Source organism: Narcine bancroftii, chromosome 4 (assembly GCF_036971445.1).
Source record: "Narcine bancroftii isolate sNarBan1 chromosome 4, sNarBan1.hap1, whole genome shotgun sequence".
Lineage (NCBI taxonomy): Eukaryota > Metazoa > Chordata > Chondrichthyes > Torpediniformes > Narcinidae > Narcine > Narcine bancroftii.
The window spans coordinates 254,993,639-255,014,234 of NC_091472.1; the positions used below are offsets into that span (position 1 = coordinate 254,993,639).

The 20,596-nt window shown below is 42.3% G+C and overlaps 1 protein-coding gene and 1 long non-coding RNA gene across 6 annotated transcripts in view; one reads left to right on the forward strand and one right to left on the reverse strand.

The window, feature by feature from the left end:
• adcy5 (adenylate cyclase 5) overlaps positions 1–20,596 on the forward strand; it is a 390,458-nt gene that overhangs the window by 318,441 nt on the left and 51,421 nt on the right. For all 4 annotated transcript variants that reach the window (XM_069934774.1, XM_069934775.1, XM_069934776.1 and 1 more), the window contains exons 11-12: positions 7,185–7,282; positions 8,522–8,609. In XM_069934774.1, the coding sequence (XP_069790875.1) occupies positions 7,185–7,282; positions 8,522–8,609 (186 nt within the window). The remainder of the gene's footprint in view (positions 1–7,184; positions 7,283–8,521; positions 8,610–20,596) is intronic.
• Positions 13,444–16,226, reverse strand: LOC138761880 (uncharacterized). Of its 2 annotated transcripts, none has more exons than XR_011356560.1 (2): positions 16,052–16,226; positions 13,444–13,644 (listed from the first exon to the last, which is right to left on the reverse strand). It is a non-coding gene; the product is annotated as an uncharacterized lncRNA (long non-coding RNA). The 2 variants fall into 2 exon arrangements; XR_011356559.1 differs by having other exon boundaries at positions 15,790–16,226.

A 20,596-nucleotide genomic window follows, 5' to 3' on the forward strand; every position in this document is an offset into this window, starting at 1 on the left:
TGATGAGGAGTGACTTAGATGGGGCCTTGGGACCAGATGAACCCGGCAGAGCTGGGGGGGTCAGCCCAAGATATAACCAACACAAGTTGGTTTCATGAGTGTGGAATCAGTGATGAGAGGCATATAATGGAATTCAAAGAAGTCGTGGAAGATTTAATGAAACAAATGACTTGTTCAGAGGCTGAGCCGGACAAAACATAAGACAGGCTGAAGGCACTGGAAGAAAAAGCAAAAATATGCGACGCAGATAAAAATGGATCGATCATATGGGAAATTTCTGTAGACGTAACAATGTAAGAATCATTGGACTGAGAGAAGGAATCGAGGGGAAAGACGTGGTGAATTTCTTTGAAACATGGATCCCACAAATTCTGGGACAAAACAAGTTACAAATTGAAAGGGGTCACCGGAACCCTTGGACCCAGAAGAACTGGCGAACAGCGACCACGACCAGTCCCGGTAAGACTTTTAAGTTACTGGGAGAGAGATGTGATCTGAAGAGCAACATATGAATATTCAAAAAATAATAATGGCCCATTAGTGGTGGACAATGCAAAAGTAATGTTTTTCCTGGACTTCTGTTAAACAAAGAAAGAAATTTGACTAAAAGAGACAGCTGTGATCTAAAACTTTAAATATTCAATGATTTACCCAGCAACATTGAGGGTGGATGTCCCAGAAGGTTATTGATGAATTTTCAAGAAGTGGAAGAATTTTTAGGAAAGTTATGAAGAGATTAAAGTTTCCAGCTGAGAGGACTGAAAAGACCATTTCAAAAAGGGACTAACTGAAAGACGTATCTTTTTATTTATATTAGTAATACTGAACTGTCTTGTTTTCACTATTAAAAGAAAAACCATTGTGATTTATATGGAGAGCTCTGAAAAGATAGAAGAATGGTAAGGAAAGTAGCAAGGTGGGAAATCCGATTTGTGGGGGAAGATGGTGCCGGGAGAGGAGCAGTTTTAAAAGATGGCACTAAAGGGAGGGTTTCTTCTTCTTTGGAAGAATCCGTGGGCTTATTTTGCGGGCTTCCAAATACTGTTGTCAGTGTCACCGTAAGATCTAGGGTGTGTGTGTGTGTGTGTGTTTCTTAAAGGGGAAATATACGTTTTGGAAATGTCTCTTAAAAGGGAAATGTTATGACAGTATTTAGAAAACTGGGAATGTTTTATTGTTATTCAATATTTGTGTGAAAAATGGTATTGTTAAAACACTAAATTATTTGTCTTAATATTAACGGGTGAAGAGGAAGAGGGTCTTGGCATACTTAAAGAAATTAAAAATGGATATAATCTTTTTGCAGGAAACACATCTTAAAAAATTGAAACATGATAAATTAAAAAGAGGATGGGTGGGACAAATAATATCATCTTCCTTTGGCTCAAAGGCATGAGGGGTGGATATTCTAATTAATAAAAATGCACCAATGTTAGTAGAAGATACTTCCATTGAAGCCGGAAGGTATATATAATGGCACATTGCAAAACTCGTGGGGAAGCATGGACATTTATGAATATTTATGCTCCAAATTATGATGATGAAGCCTTTGTGAAGGATATCTTCTTTAAAAACAGCAGAGGGAAGACAAAATAGTTGGAGGGGATTTTAATTTTTGCTTGGACCCAGTATTAGATAAATCAGAAAGAACAATAAAGTTGGTGAAAGCAGCAAAAAACACAATTTCATCTATGAAAGATTAAATCTATCGATGTATGGAGGCAATTAAATCTCACAGAGAAAAACTACTCTTTTTACTCAAGGGTGCACGATGCACATGCAAGGATTGACTTAATTTTAATGTCTGCCCAGTTAAAAAGCAAAGTGATTAAAACAGAGTATCTAGCGAGGCTTTTATCAGACCATTCTCCATTAATATTAACTGAGCAATAATGGAAAAGCAAGAGAATGTGTACAGATGGTTCTCAATACTATATTGCTTAAAAGAACAGACTTCTATAAAGAGAAATATAGAAATATTTTGTGAAACAAATCTGCCATCTACTAACAATAGTTTTCTGATATGGGAGAGGCTCAAAACATATTTAAGGGGACAAATTATTATCCTATACAAAGAATCTTAAGATGGAACATATGGCAGAAGTTAACAGTTTGGAGAAAACAGTTAGAATTAGAAAAAAAAATCAAAGAACAGGACTATAAGAAGAATACCAATAACTGGAGAATAAAAAGCTAATGCAAACATATTGGACAGAAAAAGCTATACTAAAAATGAAACCCAGCATGGGTTTGTAAAGGGAAAGTCATGGTTGATGAACCTTGTTGAGTTTTTTGAGGAGGTGACAAAAAAGTGGATAAAGGTAGAGCAGTTGATATGATCTATTTGGATTTTAGTAAGGCTTTTGATAAGTATGTAAGGTTAATAAGGAAGATTCAGTCACTAGAGATTAATAGAGAGATAGTGACATGGGTTCAGAAATGGCTGGAAGATAGACAGCAGAGAGTCATGGTGGACAACTGTCGGTCAGGATGGAAGCCTGTGACAAACGGGGTGCCTCAGGGATCGGTGCTGGGTCCCCTGTTGTTTATCATTTATATTATTGATTTGGAGGAGGGTATGGTTAACTAAGTAAGCAAATATGCAGGTGATGTGAAAATAGGGGGAGTGGTGGATAGTGAGGAAGGTTTTCTTGGATTACAAAAGGATTTGGTTTGTTTGGAAAAGTGGGCTGAAAGATGGCTGATGGAATTTAATGTAGACAAGTGCGAGGTGCTGTATTTCAGAAAAAATAACCAAAATAGGACATATGCAGTTAAGGGGAGGGCATTGAGGTATGCAGAGGAACAGAGGGACTTGGGGTTTATGGTACAGAGTTCATTGAAGGTGGATTCCCATGTAGACAGGGTGGTTAAGAAGGCATATGGTATGCTGCCCTTCATAAAACATAGTACAGAGTATAAGAGCTGGGAAGTGATGCTGCGGCTGTTTAAGGCATTGGTGAGGCCAGGTTTGGAGTATTGTGTTCAGTTCTGGTCTCCAAATTATAGAAAGGATATAGATAAGGTGCAGAGGGTGCAGAGAAGGTATACAAGGATGTTGCCTGGCTTACAGCATCTAGAGAAAGATTAAGGAGACAGGGACTTTATTCATTGGAATGTAGATGGCTGAGAGGGGATTTGATAGAGGTATTTAAAATTATGAAGGGAATAGATAGAGTAGATGTAAATAGACTCTTTCCCCTGAGGGCAGGGGAGGTTGGAACAAGAGGGCATAAGTTAAGGGTAAAGGGGCAAAACTTTAGGTGAAATATTAAAGGATGCTTTTTCACTCAGAGAGTGGTGGCAGAATGGAATGATCTTCCTAAAGAGATAGTTGTGGCAGGGTCCCTTCTGTCATTTAAGAGAAGGTTGGTTGTGTACATGGATGTGAGGGGTTGGAGGGTTATGGGCGGAGAGCAGGAGGGGGAAGCTAGTGGAGTTGTTCAAGTGAACCGGCGTGGACTTGAAGGGCCAACATGGCCTGTTTCCATGCCGTAATCAGTTAATATGGTTAGTTAGTTATATGAGTTGGGTGAATGAGCGCTCAAAGTTTTAGCTTGGCAGATTAAAACAGAGGAGTCATCAAGAATGATAAATGCTATGAAAACAGAGACAGACACTCTAGTGTATAAGCAAAAAGAAATTAATGACATTTTTAGAACAATATTACACAAAATTATACAAATCAGAATTACTAGGAGCTGGAAGAATTTTTGCTGAATGTCAAGCTTCCAAAACTAGAAGAGAGAGAAAGGATAAAATTAGATATTCCCTTCACAAAGGAATAAATTGAAAAGGCCATGGCACTCTACAAGCTAATAAATCACCAGTGGAGGATAGATTTCTACCTGAATTTTATAGACAATTCAAAGAACTATTAATTAACTTTTGATGGATGGCCTGGATCAGGAAGTGGAAACACAGACCCTCATGGAATCTTTCTCAACTATGATTATTACAGTGTTACCAAAAAAAAGGAACCCACTAAAAACTTAGTCATACAGACCCATTTCCCTGTTAAATGCTGATTATAAGATACAAGCTAAAGCATTGGCTAATAGGTTAGATCAATACTTGCCAAAACTGGTACATACCGATCAAGCAGGATTTGTTAAAGGAAGGTATTCCTCAAATAGTCTAGGAAGATTATTTAATATAATACACATGGCAAAATCCAAAAGAAATCTAAAAATTACAGTCTCCCTAGACACAGAAAAAGGATTTGACCGTTTGGAATGTCCCTTTTTATTTAAAACAATGGAAAAATTTGGTATAGGCAGAACATTTATAAATTGGTTTAAAAATTTATACCATAAACCACAAGCTAAAATAATAACAAATTATCAGTTGTTGGCAGTGTTCCCCTTGAGTAGATCGAGCAGACAGAGATGACTCCTGTCCCCAGCACTTTTAATTTTAACGATTGAACCACTGGCGGAGATTATAAGAAGGGATCCAGATATAAAGGGCTTCAAAATTGGACAAGAAGAGCATAAAATTAGTCTATTTGCTGACAATGTGCTACTATACCTATCAGACCTGGCTAATCTTTGGAAAAATTACAAGAAACCCTAGAAAAATACAGAAGAATATCAGGCTACAAAATAAAAATGGATAAATGTGAGATAATGCCATTAACAAATTTTGAGCATGAAAAATACCAAAAAGGAAGTAAATTTAAATGGAGAACAGATGGAATAAAATATCTTGGGATAGCAACTGACAATAACTTGCAAAATCTGTACAAACTAAATTATCTTCCTCCTCTTGGGAAGATAGAACGAGACCGACAGAAATGGAGAGACTTACTGATTACTTTAGTGGGAAGGGTTAACTGCGTCAAAATGAAAGTGATGCCAAGACTGCAATATCTTTTTCAATCGCTGCCTATTCCATTACCTAAAAATATTTTTAAGCTACTAAACAACTGTATTAGACAGTTCCTGTGGAATAATAAGGTACCAAGAATTGCATTGGAAAAACTGACATGGGATCATGGACTGGGAGGATTTAGACTTCCAGATTTCAAAAAATATTACTTAGCTGTATAGGCTGGATTTCTCACAGCCTTCTTCACTGAAGACAACCCCCCGTCTTGGGTTCAAATGGGAATGTACTTAAAGGAGGAGGGGGAAGAAAAGGACTTTATCTATGAATGGAAAGTCATATCAATAAAGAAAAAGATGGATAATCCCATTCTAATACATATGATTAGAACGTGGCAAGAAATGAATGAAAGTATAGGGGAAAAAATAAGGATATCAATAAAATCACCATTGTGTAAAAATGTGTTACTGCCTATGAACATGGGCAATAGGATATTAAATTCATGGTATGACAAATGTATAAGATATATTAAGGACTGTTACACAGAAGGAACTCTTATGGCCTTTGAATAATTAAAACACAAATAGGGAGTGGCCACTGGGACCTTCTTCTGTTTTCTCCAGCTTAGATTGTTCTGAAGAGAAAGATGGGGATCAATGTTGACCCCACCGGAAATTATTGACACTGAATGAATGATCTGGATGGGGGATACACCCAAATTTATAACAAAAATGTACTATGCTCTCCAGAGTGAAAGTGCAAAACCAGGGTTGCAGAGGTCAAGGGATAGATGAGAGTTGGACTTGGGTGTGGTGATTTGAGAAAGAAGCTGGCCAGATTGGTGTGAGAACAGAATGACATCAATTATAAATGCAAGATATGGATTGGTTCAGTATAATTTTTTAAACCAATTATATCTTACCCCACAAAAGTTATACAGATCAGAAGCCAAAATTTCAGAGATGTGTTTCAGATGTGGGACAGAGACAGGAATTTTTCTACATGCCACATGGTCATGTGTGAAGATGAGGCCATTTTGGCAAGAAATCGCAGAAACATTAACCAGGATAACAGGAATGGCCTTCATGGGTAACCTGGAGTTATATCTATTAGGTAATTTTATGGAAATAAGTGACAAATTTACCAAATATCAAATCTCATTTATAAAATTAGCATTGGTGGTAGGAAAACATGTATTGTGATCACTTGGAAGTTTGACTCCCCTCTACGATGGACTGTGAAAATGAACACCTGTATACCTATGGAAAAAAAATCACATATAACTTAAAGAAAAAATATGATACTATTGTAAAGGTCTGGCAGCCAAAATCAGTAATAAAAAGAAAAGGTTATAAAAGTAACTATTATACATACAAAAACGTAGTTTCCCCAATTGCACTCTAAATATTTAAAATATATGTAAGTTCTCAGTATGTTTGGGGGGAGCATGAGAGGGTGGGACTGTTTTGTTTTTGTTTGTTCTTTGTAAGAAAAAGTTTAATATATTGTATACTTTAAATGTTACTATGTATATTTTTGACAAAATATTAAAAATAAAATATTAAAAAAAGGGGCAGAGCCAATCTCATTCATCCAGGAATGATAAGAAATTGAAAACCAACATATTGGTTGCCTAAAACCATTGGATGGGCTGAATGGCCTCATTCTGCTCCTAATTCTTGTAGTCTATTCAGAGGATGGTGAATCTGGAATTCTTTGCCACAGGTGGCTGTGGAGGCTAAGTGATTGGATATGCTTAAAGCAGAGGTTGATAGGTTATTGATCAGTAAGGGTGTCAAAGTTATGGGGAGGAGACAGGAGAATGAGGTTGAGAGGAAAATTACATTAGCCATAATTCCAATGGCAGAACAGGCTCGATGGGCCAAATAGTCTAATTGTGCCCCTATGACTTCTGGAATTAATATTGAATTTTCTGATGTCGGGTAACACCCACCCCCATCCGGTGTCACTTCAATCTGTTCTTTACCTCCTGTTGTATACTTTTCTCTAAAAACAACCCCTCCCCCAATCCCCAGCACTCTGAAGGCATTACGCTAAATGCCATGCTAACCATGCTGCCCTGTTTGGATGTAGTGTTTTCCTGTTTACATGCTGTTCTGTTCCACAAATTATCTTTACTTGGCATGATCAGGATTTGGAAAGTTGATGGATGATGATTTCATGAATAATTCTCGAAGAGGATTGTGAATGCGGGCCTTGGTTTGTGGGTGAATGAGAGGGGAATGAGATGTGTTCCTATGAGGAACCTGCACCAAGGCACATACTTTTCATGGCTGAGGGGCTTCCAGCTGTGGTGCTGTGAACATGCTAACTGTCCCTCTCATTGTCTCTTGCAGTACTCCAGGGAGGTGGATGACCGATTTGGTGCCTACGTGGCCTGTTCTTGTCTAGTCTTCCTCTTTATCTGCTCCATCCAGATCATCATCATACCCCAGTAAGTTGTGCTTATTTACATTTTTAAATTTAGACATACAGCACAATAATAGGCCCTTCGCCCACGAACCTGTGCTGCCCAATTACACCAATTAACCTGCACTCCCTGTAGGTTTGTGGAGGGTGCAAGGAAACCAGAGCACCCAAAGGAAACCCGTGTCTTCTTTCTTTGGCTTGGCTTCGCGGACGAAGATTTATGGAGGGGATAAATGTCCACGTCAGCTGCAGGCTCGTTTGTGGCTGACAAGTCAGACACGGTTGCAGCGGTTGCAGGGGAAAATTGGTTGGTTGGGGTTGGGTGTTGGGTTTTTCCTCCTTTGTCTTTTGTCAGTGAGGTGGGCTCTGCAGTCTTCTTCAAAGGAGGTTGCTGCCCGCCGAACTGTGAGGCGCCAAGATGTACGGTTTGAGGCGATATTGGCCCACTGGCGGTGGTCAATGTGGCAGGCACCAAGAGATTTCTTTAAGCAGTCCTTGTACCTCTTCTTGGACACAGGGAAAACATACAAACTCCTTACAGACAGCACCGGATTGGAACCTGGATCGCTGGTGCTGTAGCAGTGTTGCGCTAACCGCTATGCTAACTGGTTGAGTGGTTAGTGTGCCTGCTGCTTTACGTATTGCAGTTTGCACACAAACCTTCCCCCACCTCCCCTCCCTGACTCCTCAATGGGACAACCTGAGTGGGGTGGGTGGGGAGGGTTGGGGAAAAGGAAGATATGGACCATCCTTCAATGACATGGGCCTTGGTGGACTTGAAACTGGAAATCCACCATCCGGCAGACCTTCCAACTTGGAAATTGAGTCCAGACCCCAGATAAAAATTAAAGGATGTGACCAGTTAATTGGTAGAAGTACAAAGTTCTCTTCCAGTTAAAGCATTTAACATTTGAAGTTAACACTAACATCACAATTCTGCTGTGATTTTTTTTAACATGCTGAAAGAAATTCCCGATAAGAATGGAGTAGATTACTAACAGTTAATAAACAATGGTGTGGGGCTCACAGGATGCCTGTCTGGTAACACGACCACTTCCCCAGTGGCGTATTTAGTGTTGGCAGTTGTTGGTACTGCTCTGAGCTGTCAGCTGCTGGTGCTCGATGTCCAAGCGCTCGACTGCAGACAAGAAAAGGCAAATTAATTTGCCATGTTGAGATGCAAAGGCGACCGATGCAGTGCAAGGGCACAGCTGTTTGTCTAAACACACGGGGACTAATGTTTGTTCTTCTTCTCTCTGAGCAGCTCCGTGCTGATGCTGAGCTTCTACCTGTCCTGCTTGCAGATCTTGGCCTGTGTGCTGTTTGTCTCTACCATCTACTGCTGCGTTAAGGTGAGCAACCACATGTGTTCTGCCCACTCTGTGTCATCGAGTTATACAGGTTGGAAGCAGCCCATTAAGTCTGCACTGACCTATCCAGTCCCCTGCTTACCCAAAGAGGGTTAAGTGAGTGGCAAAGGGTTTGGTAGATGGACATTAATGTTGGTAAACGTGAGGTTATACATTTTGGAAGGAGGAATGGAAGATAAGAATATTATTTAAATGGAAAGTGATGCTGCCATGTTGAAGGATATGGGAGGGATTGTGCATGAATCACAAAAGGTTGGTTTACAGCTGCAGCAGGCTATCAAGAAGACAAATGGATGTTGGCCTTCATTGCAAGAGAGATTGAATTTAGGAGCAGGGTGGTTATCCTCCATCAGCCAGCTCCCCACCATGATTACCAGCCCCCCCACATCTCCATCGGGCACACAAAACTCAAAACGGTCAACCAGTTTACCTATCTCGGCTGCACCATTTCATCAGATGCAAGGATCGACAATGAGATAGACAACAGACTCGCCAAGGCAAATAGCGCCTTTGGAAGACTACACAAAAGAGTCTGGAAAAACAACCAACTGAAAAACCTCACAAAGATAAGCGTATACAGAGCCGTTGTCATACCCACACTCCTGTTCGGCTCCGAATCATGGGTCCTCTACCGGCACCACCTACGGCTCCTAGAACGCTTCCACCAGCGTTGTCTCCGCTCCATCCTCAACATCCATTGGAGTGCTTACATCCCTAACGTCGAAGTACTCGAGATGGCAGAGGTCGACAGCATCGAGTCCACGCTGCTGAAGATCCAGCTGCGCTGGATGGGTCACGTCTCCAGAATGGAGGACCATCGCCTTCCCAAGATCGTGTTATATGGCGAGCTCTCCACTGGCCACCGTGACAGAGGTGCACCAAAGAAAAGGTACAAGGACTGCCTAAAGAAATCTCTTGGTGCCTGCCACATTGACCACCGCCAGTGGGCTGATAATGCCTCAAACCATGCATCTTGGCGCCTCACAGTTTGGCGGGCAGCAACCTCCTTTGAAAAAGACCACAGAGCCCACCTCACTGACAAAAAGCAAAGGAGGAAAAACCCAACACCCAACCCCAACCAACCAATTTTCCCCTGCAACCGCTGCAATCGTGTCTGCCTGTCCCGCATCGGACTTGTCAGCCACAAACGAGCCTGCAGCTGACGTGGACTTTTTACCCTCTCCATAAATCTTCGTCCGCGAAGCCAAGCCAAAGAAGAACAAGGTGCTGGTGAAGCCGCATCTGGAGTACTGCGTGCAGTTCTGGTCTCCTTACTTGAGGAAGGATGTACTGATTTTGGAGTCAATGCAGAGGAGATTTACTAGGTTGATTCCAGGGATGAAGGGGTTGGCCTATGAAGAGAGATTGTGTCATCTGGAGCTGTACTCGCTAGAATTTAGAAGAATGAGAGGGGATCTTATAGTGTTGTGGGCTCAGAGGATCCCAAAACCCAGCAGCAATAAAAATTCACCAAGACAAATGGTTACTTAAACAAAGGTTATTTTTAATTTTTTTTTAAACATAAAAACAGGATCAAACTTTAACTTATTACTATTAACTTAACCCCCTTCTAATTCAAAGTGCATGTGTATATAAGTTTTAAAAAGTTCATTGATCCACAATCCAATCTCACTTCTCACTCCTCCAAGTTCACTAGTATCAGGCAATTCTTATACTGTGCACAGAATTTAACATTTAAAAATTTCACCAGGCTTTGATGCTTGAAAGGTAAATGGTTACCACTCAGGAAGGTTCTTGTCGGTTATCAGACCATTTTTTGCTCATTAGACACAAACTGATTCCTTTCGATCAGCTACTTCAGTGTCTTGCCAAAGAAACTTGCCCCATCAGGGTTTTTCAGATGATGACCCCTTTCTTTCAGGTCATTACAGAGTTCCCTTTCTGTTTCCCTTATTTCAAGTGAAACATTATACAGCCAGCCATCTCCTCTTGTATGGACTACAAGGGGTTTGAACAGGCTGAACTAAAAACTCACAACCTGTCTTCAAAATGGGGTTTTTCCACAAGTTTGCCAGCTTGTCCTGTTCCTGACCCAGCTGCTGCTGCTGAACAACTAAATTCTCTCTCTCTCTCTCTCTCTCTCTCTCTCTCTCTCTCTCTCTCTCTCTCTCTCCCCCCACCCCCCCAACCCAACCCCCCACCTCAGAGAAAAACCTGTTTGACTCTCTCTGTTTGCAAAACCACACGACTTTCCTATAACAGCAACTGCATTCAGACAGACTGCGGCACCATTCATCTGTTGCTTTCCAAAACAATAATCCATTACTCCACAGCATGTCCAATAACACCTTCTTGTGAAGTCTCTATAGGCATTCTTCAAAGCTTTTGCAAAGGCTCCTGGAGCCTGGACTGTCTGACTTGAGCAGAGCTTTGGCATTTTAAATGAGATCTGTTTTGAAGTGTTTTATCTGTGTGTGACCCAACCAAAAACCCCACAATTTATCTTCCAAAAGCATATCTATATAGAATAAAAAATATAGCATAATCTGTGACAATAGAAGCATATAAAATGAGGAAATCCACAGATAAGATAGAGGTAAGTAAGTAATTTCCATTAGTGAGGGAGACTAGGATTCAGGGTAGTAAATTTAGGATGAAGATGAGGAGGAATCCTTCTCCCAGAATGTGGTGAATGTGTGGAACTGGCTGTCCATTGAAGTAGTGGTGGCTACCTCAATAAATATTTTTAAGATAAGGCTGAATTTTATACAGCTCAGCCACAGACTATTTCAGCCCACAAGCCCTTGCAGCCCAATTGCATCCAATTAATCTACAACCCCTGGTATGTTTTGAATGGTGGGAGGAAACCAGAGCTCCCGACAGAAACATACGCAGACACGGGGAGGACGTACATAGAGGGAGAATTAAGGGATATGGGGAAAAAGCCAAGTAGATGGAGATGAGCCTATCTTCAGATCTTATTGAATAGTGAAGCAGGCTCGATGGGCCAGATGAACTACTCCTGCCCATATTTCTTAAATTCTTATGTTTCTTAAATCCCATTTTTAAAAATTCTCCCTACTCTCCCATCAACTTACTTTTGATACCTACCACTCACCAAAATACTAGGGGGAGTTTGTAGCAGACCCGAGTCTTTGGGATGTGAATGGAACCCGGAGCACCTGGAAGAAACACAGGTGGTCACAAGGAGAACATGTGACTCCATGCAGACGACACCCGGGTCTCCGGAGCTTTGAGTTTTGTAGTCGAAGAGCTAGTTTTTCCTCCAGTCTCTCCTTATCTATTATCATTGGGATATCTTTCGTGTCTTCCACCTTGAAGAGATTCCCTGCTGTTTCTCTATCTCACATTACTAATCCCCCAGGCTCATTCTCAGAGGGATCAGAGTTTACTTTGGCTACTGTCTTCCTTGTCATACATTTGCAATTTAACAAATTATTGTCATCACAAGTACCGAGATACAGTGACAGATCTTTGCATGCTGTCAGACAACTCAACCCATACCTACATCCAACAAGGTTAAACAAAAAAATTAAAAGTGCAGAATACGATTTTATGGAGAAAGTGCAGATGAAACAAGTGCAAGGGTCACGATGAGGTGGGTTTGTGAGATCAAGAGCTCGTCATTCACGTGTGAGAGGTCTGTTCAAGAATCTATTAATAGAATGTGTCCTTGAATCTGGTGGGACGTTTCCAAACTCTGTTATCTTCCGCTTGAGAGGAAAGGAGAGTGTGACCAGGAAGGGATGCGTCCTTTATTATGTTGGCAGCTTTCTCAAAGTGGCAGTGTTGATTATGGAGGAGAGGCTGGGTTGCTTGAAGGCCTGTAATGTGTACACAACTCTGCAATTTCTTACGACCTTGGGCGGGGCAGTTTCCATACTAAGCTGTGATTCATCGAGTTCATATTCTTCTATGGTACATCCATAAAAAATTGATAAGTATCATGTGGATCTACCAAATTTCATTAGGCTTCTGAAGATGAAGAGGCATTGATGTGCTTTCTGAAGAAGCATTGATGCACTTTCAGTAAAGGCACTGGTTTGTTTAATGTAGAGGCATTAGTGTCTTTTCTATAAAGGCATTGGTGTGTTTACAGTAAAGGTATTGGTGAGTTTTCTCTAAAGACATTGGTATGTTTACTGTAGAGGAATTGGTAAGTTTTCTATAAAGACATTGGTATGCTTTCTGTCCCCTCCCTGGCTTCCTACGCTCCAGGCAGAAAATTCTCTACTTATCCAGCTTCTTCTTTAATTCAAGCCAAGTCTTGGTTAGATTCTTGTGGATCTTTTCTGCACCCTTTCCAGCTTAATGGGTGATCAAAACTGTGCCCATTGCTCCCAGTGTGGTCTCACTAATGTCTTACCCTGTTGTAACTTGATGCCCCCATGTTCCTGAACCTACAGCCCTAACCAATGAGGGAAAACATGTCAAACACCTTATTCATACCCATGTTGCCACTTTCATGGAACTATCCACCTGTACCCCCAAGTTTCTTTGTTCTACAAAACTCCCCAGGCCCTACCAATAACTGGGCAAATCTTGCACTGTGTTAACTTTCATACCTACATGTTACTCCTTGAATTTGTCCTGGTTAAATTCCATCTGCTATTCCTTGGCCCACTTTTCAATATCATCTAATCCAGTTGTAATCTTACATAACTTTCATCACTATTCACCTCTCTCAACCTTTTTTTAGGCTACGAACCCCACTTGGGACTTTGCTCAAAGTTTGTGGGCCCCCTTCCTGTGAAGCAGCCAAGTTTTGGTGTTTTCCGTACCTTTCTTCCTACTGACTCATAAAAAAACATAAAAATATTTATGTTACATCAAGTCAAAAGAAAACAAGACTTTTATTTAAAAGTGACTATAGGGCCCCCATTGAGAATGGCTGTGCGATACTACCACCTTTAGTATCATCTGCAAATGTACTGACCATAATCCACTTTTCCACCATAGGGTATGACTGTAAATGTTGGGTGTCATTTAGTGGCATTCTTGTTTCTGTGTCAGGAGGTGATGGATCCAAGTCCCTCTGAAAAGACACAATGTGAATATTCAGGCTGGGTGAATCAGGACAAGACTTGGGGAAGGCAGTACTTTTAGGCATCTTCTGAACAGGATATTTAACTAACCATCCAGGATTGAAGTGTACTCATTTAAAACAGGGATGCAGAGGTATTTCTTTAACCAGAGAGTGGCAAACCTCTGGAATTTGCTACCATAGGCAGTTGTGGAGGCCAAGTCATTGTATTTCAGGTATCTGAATAGTCAGGGCATGGGGGAGAAGGCATGGGAGTGGGGCTGAGTGGGAGAATGGATCAGATCATAATGGAAGGATGGATGGGACTTGACAGACCGAATGGCCTACTTCTGTACCTATATCTTATGGTTTCTCTCTCAGGTGAACATTAGAGATCCATTGTCTCTTTGTTGAAAAAGAGCAGGGCATTTTCGGTGTCCAAGTCAATATTTATCTTTCAACTTGCACCTCCAAAAGAATTATCAGGCTTTTGGATCTGAGACCTTGTACCCCAACACTTGGTTCACGACCAGTTTTTGTTTGGTGTTTCTTCTGTGTAGATGCTAGGAGTGGAGCCACATCAAAAGCACACAATAAAAATTCCCACCAAAAACAAGACTAAAATCCCATCAGAGGTCTAGGAAAGGGGCTTAACCTCACCAGCCACCTCCCCAACCCCTTACAGGTGGTCTGTGGGCTTGTTATGTTCATTGAACATGACAGCTCATTACAGGCCCTTCAGCCAACCTTTGTAAACCTACTCCATAACAATCGAGGTTTTCTACCTCACACACATTAACAATGGCGTGAAGCAAGGCTGTGTTCTCGCACCAACCCTCTTTTCAATCTTCTTCAGCATGATGCTGAACCAAGCCATGAAAGACCCCAACAATGACGCTGTTTACATCCGGTACCGCACGGATGGTAGTCTCTTCAATCTGAGGCTCCTGCAAGCTCACACCAAGACACAAGAGCAACTTGTCCATGAACTACTCTTTGCAGACGATGCCGCTTTAGTTGCCCATTCAGAGCCAGCTCTTCAGCGCTTGACGTCCTGCTTTGCGGAAACTGCCAAAATGTTTGGCCTGGAAGTCAGCCTGAAGAAAACTGAGGTCCTCCATCAGCCAGCTCCCCACCATGACTACCAGCCCCCCCACATCTCCATCGGGCACACAAAACTCAAAACGGTCAACCAGTTTACCTATCTCGGCTGCACCATTTCATCGGATGCAAGGATCGACAATGAGATAGACAACAGACTCGCCAAGGCAAATAGCGCCTTTGGAAGACTACACAAAAGAGTCTGGAAAAACAACCAACTGAAAAACCTCACAAAGATAAGCGTATACAGAGCCGTTGTCATACCCACACTCCTGTTCGGCTCCGAATCATGGGTCCTCTACCGGCACCACCTACGGCTCCTAGAACGCTTCCACCAGCGTTGTCTCCGCTCCATCCTCAACATCCATTGGAGCGCTTTCATCCCTAACGTCGAAGTACTCGAGATGGCAGAGGTCGACAGCATCGAGTCCACGCTGCTGAAGATCCAGCTGCGCTGGATGGGTCACGTCTCCAGAATGGAGGACCATCGCCTTCCCAAGATCGTGTTATATGGCGAGCTCTCCACTGGCCACCGTGACAGAGGTGCACCAAAGTAAAGGTACAAGGACTGCCTAAAGAAATCTCTTGGTGCCTGCCACATTGACCACCGCCAGTGGGCTGATAACGCCTCAAACCATGCATCTTGGCGCCTCACAGTTTGGCGGGCAGCAACCTCCTTTGAAGAAGACCGCAGAGCCCACCTCACTGACAAAAGGCAAAGGAGGAAAAACCCAACACCCAACCCCAACCAACCAATTTTCCCCTGCAACCGCTGCAACCGTGTCTGCCTGTCCCACATCGGACTTGTCAGCCACAAACGAGCCTGCAGCTGACGTGGACTTTTACCCCCTCCATAAATCTTCGTCCGCGAAGCCAAGCCAAAGAAAAACACATTCCAATCTATTTTTCTTCCATCCATGTTCCAGTCGAAGAGTCTTTTAAATATCCCTATTGTATCAGCCTCCAACACCACCCCTGGCAATGCATTTCACGCACCCAACACTCTGTTTGAAAAGCTTAACCTCTGACAATTCCTCTAAACTTTGCTCCACTCACCTTAAACCAATGGCATCTGGTACATTGGAGAGGGTTCAATGCAGGGGACGGAGGGATACGTGTCAGGTGCCCAAAGGCAGAGCTTTAGTTTAATTGGATCATCATGTTCAGCATAGACACAGGCCTGTTCCTGTGTTGTACTGTTCTTCCCAACCTCACCACCAACAACCTTCAACATAACCCACGGTCCCCCAGTAATCCATAGAGCACTGAGCCAGGACAGTTCAGGTTTCAAGCTACTTTTGGGGTTTCAAAGACGAACCTCTTCCCTCTCCTTGTGCGGCCTTCCTGTTTAGTTTAAAGTTGAACTCCATTCACTGCTTGTTAGTAGATGAAGATGTGTAGATGTTCATCAGGTTACAAAAGCAGAACATCCCTGTTGCAGGGAATCCAAGGTGATAAAACGAGAAGAACTGGAAACGTTAGGTCAGGATAAAAAGAGCAGGTTTCGGATGAATGACCTTGCATCAGATAGGCAAAATGTTCAGCTTTCGGTTTGTTATTTAAGGAGTGGATTTGTTTCACTGACACCTTGTCCTTTCAACGAAGTTAAAATTAGTAATGTTATCTGGATCTGTGTTTGTACAAGTTCAGGCAAGCATAGTCTGTGTACAAATTGCAAACTCCTTCCTCTCCTTGACTGAGTTGTTGAAGGATTGTAATTTCTTGCAAGTGATCTCCCACATTATGGAGAGATTGGGTTCCTTGACCTAGGACTCCAAAGGCAGGATGGTGGAGAAGCTGGGGGTGCTGTGGGGAGAATAAAATGGGGTTCATATGATTGGTGCCATCAACAGACGGGGCCAAGAGGGAGTTGTGTGGCTGAGGGGGAGAAGTGAGGCTGAGGAGGAGAGGTGGGGCCAGAGGGGACATGGGGCAGAGATGGACAGGCAGGGCTGAATGTTAGGCGGAGCCAAGGGGGAGTGGCAGGGCCGAGGGAGAAAAGGTTAGGCTAAGGGGGAAAAGCAAGGTAGAAGGGGAGGTTGGGCCAAGAGGAAGAGGTGGGGTTGCTAGGGACAACGGGGGCCAAGGGGGAGAGGCAGGGTCAAGGGGGAGAGGCGGGGCAGAAAGTGAGAGTCAGGGCCAAGAAGGAGAGGTGGGGCCAAGATGGACAGGCCTGGCCAAGGGAGAGAAGGAGCCAAGAGGGAGAAGTGCTGCCAAATAAATAATTTGGATGAAAATTTTGGTCTGATGTGTAGGTTTGCGGATGACACAAAAATTGGTGGAGTTGCGGACAGCGAAGAAGGTTGTCAAAGGACACAGCAGGATGTGGGTCTCCTGGAGGTCTGGGCAGTGGTGTTTAATCAGGACAAGTGTGAGGTGTTCCATATAGGGAGGTCAAATGTAAGGTCATGTATTCTGTTAGTGGCACCATTGAGGGATCATGGGGTGTGTACATTACTCCCTGAAAGTGCCAACACAGGAAAAAAGGGCAATATAGAAGGCTTATGACATGCTTGGTCAGGGCAATAAATACAGTAAAATGCATCTGAAATTCAAGCCACCTGCAGCCTCAAGATACTGGCAAAAAAAAAGGAAAATAAATAGGTAAAAAATACGCAGGTTTAAAATTGGTGCCCTATAGTGGTTAGTTCACCAATCGCGCTACACACAGTTTCAAGCAACTAGCCAATAAACATCCAGCATCTACCAATCCCCATTGGTGCCGGATACTGGGGGTTTTACTGATTAAACATAGGAAAGTCACATTGCAGCTGTACAAAACATTGGTCCGGCCACATTCAGAGTATTGCCACTGCATGACAGGAAGGATGTGGAGGCTTCGGAGGGGGTGCAGAAGAAGTTCACCAGGATTTTGCCAGAATCAGAGGGTAAGAACCAACAGGAGAGGTCGTACGAACTTGGATTGTTTAATCTGGAGCTTTGGGCAGGAGGGAGTTGCTAGATGTGGCCAGTCAAAGCAACCAACCAATGCAATTATCCAGAACCTCCAGTTCAATTTAACACATCGAAATTCAAGCCTTTGTACTGCTAATCAATGAACTGATGTCATGAGTTAGACCATGGTGATTGGAAATATGTGGACTCTGGTCATGTTGCTTATTTAGAACAACTCGTGGTAAGATCACTTATTTTGAATTAGTAATAAAGGTTACATAAACACTGACTGCAGTATGAGTCAGCCAGTACCTGGGACTAAAAACAGAAAATAGGTGTGTTTACCAGAATCAGGATGATGATTCTGATTACACTGGTGTAGTGTTAGGAAGAGTATCAGGTTCGGTGGGTTCACAGAGAGACGAGTCTGGACACAAGTGTTTCAATCACACGTAACTTTAGTGAACACATGGGAGACAAATGGGAGAACGTTAAATGGTACTCAATTACTATTTCACTTATGCAACGATATAGACATTCATCTCAGGCCTCAGCTGGACTCCGACAATAGTGAACCTATTCTTGACATGCTCACACACTTTTATATACACCCAGTTCCCTGTACCAACAAAGGTTCAGCTCTCTGCAGGTATTAATCTATTGCAATACTACTACTTAACTTCAGTGTAGTGCACACCTTACTCGCAACATGTCCAGCGATGTCCACAGTAGTGACCTGGTATGGAGCAGCGTCTGGGCTTGGACCATGAGGCAGAGAGAAAGAATGTGCTGTGCGTTGGTTTACATACAGTGCTAATCTTTGCTGCTAGCCAATAATGATCCTAGGTAATTTAAATTAGCCAACAGCAAGGTGTGTACTAATGGGTGGCCATAGTCCAACCTTGATTGACAGGTGTTGTGACTTCTGAATAAGTTTCAGATGGGGAGGACATGTGACCACCCACAATGCACACATTCCAGACTGGCAGGGAGGCCATGTTTTCTCCACGCACAACAATTGGACAATGAAGACTTCTTGAAACTTTTGGGTGTACTTTATGGATTTTGGGCTGCTGATTACAAAACTACCTTAAAGTTTCCTACCACATAGTTTTTTTTTAGCTATATCCTATTTTTTGATTTTTTATCATATTTTGTCTACTAATATATGCCCCACGAAGCAAGCTGTTTTGGTCAGTCTATAAAAATGCAGGTGCTATTGTTGTCTTAGGCCTGGGCATGCTTCGTCAGGATGGATGCATGCAAGCTATAAAAGCAGCACACATATACAGATGCTGTGCATTACATTGATGTAGATTGAATGCAGGCACATGTTCTTCAGGCAATCACATAGTGAATGTACTTAACAACAGCATTTATTGTCTTCAGGAAGATTCAATACAGCAGAAATGTCTCATCAATGTTGCAACAGCTGTGATACACTCTGTTACATTTGTGGCGAATATATGGTTAATAAATTCAATAAAAGTTAATGTTTCTCCAGCTTCCTTCGTGATACAGCCGATCTGAAATTATCTTGGTGTTCACCTTAAAGTTATCTATCATAATCCCCAATTTTTTTCAAGGAAGCAAATCTTTTGAAAAAAAATTGTTGTCTAGTGTTACATTTAATGTGTTCCCCAGATGCATTTCACTCCTTAAATCCCAATTCTCTGTTTATTTATTATGAAAAGAAGGAACTTCAAATGGTGCCCCTGTTTTGAATGGTCAATGGGAATCAGAATGTAGAACACAGACCAGTCCCTTTGGCCCTCAATGTGTTTTGACCTATTTCATCCAACTCCACATTAATCTAACCCTTTCCTACCTCACAGCTCATAACATTTGAAGGTCCATGTACCGATCGAAGAGTCCTTTAAATGCCCCTATTGTCCCAGCCTTCACCATCACCCCCAATAATGCATTCCAGGCGCCCACTATTCTCTGTTTAAAACAACTTACCTCTGATATTGGCCCTAAACATGGGGCGGCACATTTGACGTAGCATTAGCGCAATGCCTTTACAGCACCTGCGATCGGGACCAGGGTTCAAATCCTGCGCTCTCTATAAGGAGTTTGTACATTTTTCGCATGTTAATTAGGTGCATGTGGGTGGCACGGGCACGTTGGGCCGAAATGGCCTTGTTACCATGCTGTATGTTTAAAAAACAAACCCCTCCACTCACCTTGAACAGATGTCATCTGGTATTGGCCATTACTACCCTGGGAAAAAAAGGTGGTGGCTAACCATTTTATGCCCCTCATTATCTTATTCTTTGGCTTGGCTTCGCGGACGAAGATTTATGGAGGGGGTAAAGGTCCCCCTCTTATACACCTCTCTTAAGACACCCATTATCCTCTGTCAGTCCAAAAAACATGTCTACATTTTTCCTCATAAAACATATTCTTCATTCCAGGCTCTGAATACAATACTAACCAATGTTTTATGCAGCTGCAATATTGCCTCATTATTGATGAACCCAAACCCCAACTAATGAAGGTCACCGCACCATGCGCCTTCTTAACCACCCTATCAATTTGCGTGGAAACCCTGAGGGAGTAATGGACCTAGATCCCAAAATCCCTCTTTTCGTTCACACTGCTAAGAATTCTGCCTTTAACCATGTAATCTGCCTTCAGGTTCGATCTTCCAAAGACAAAATGCAGAGAAATGAGAGAAGTGCAGTTAAAATAGTGCAAGGGCATCATCTTGTTATGACATCAAAATAGTTGAATGCTTAGGAAAGTCATTGAGCATTTGGACCTTGAGCTTCATAGTGGCAACACAGGTAGACAGGGCAGCGAAGAAGGCTTATGTCATGCTTGCCTTCATAGATCAAGCCAGAGAGTATAAAAGTTGTGATGTTCTGTTCGAACTGTACAACTGACTTGAAGCATTGTATACAGTTTTGGTTACTATAAGTTTGGAAAGACAGGGGTTCCTGAATTGGAAAACATTAGTTAACAG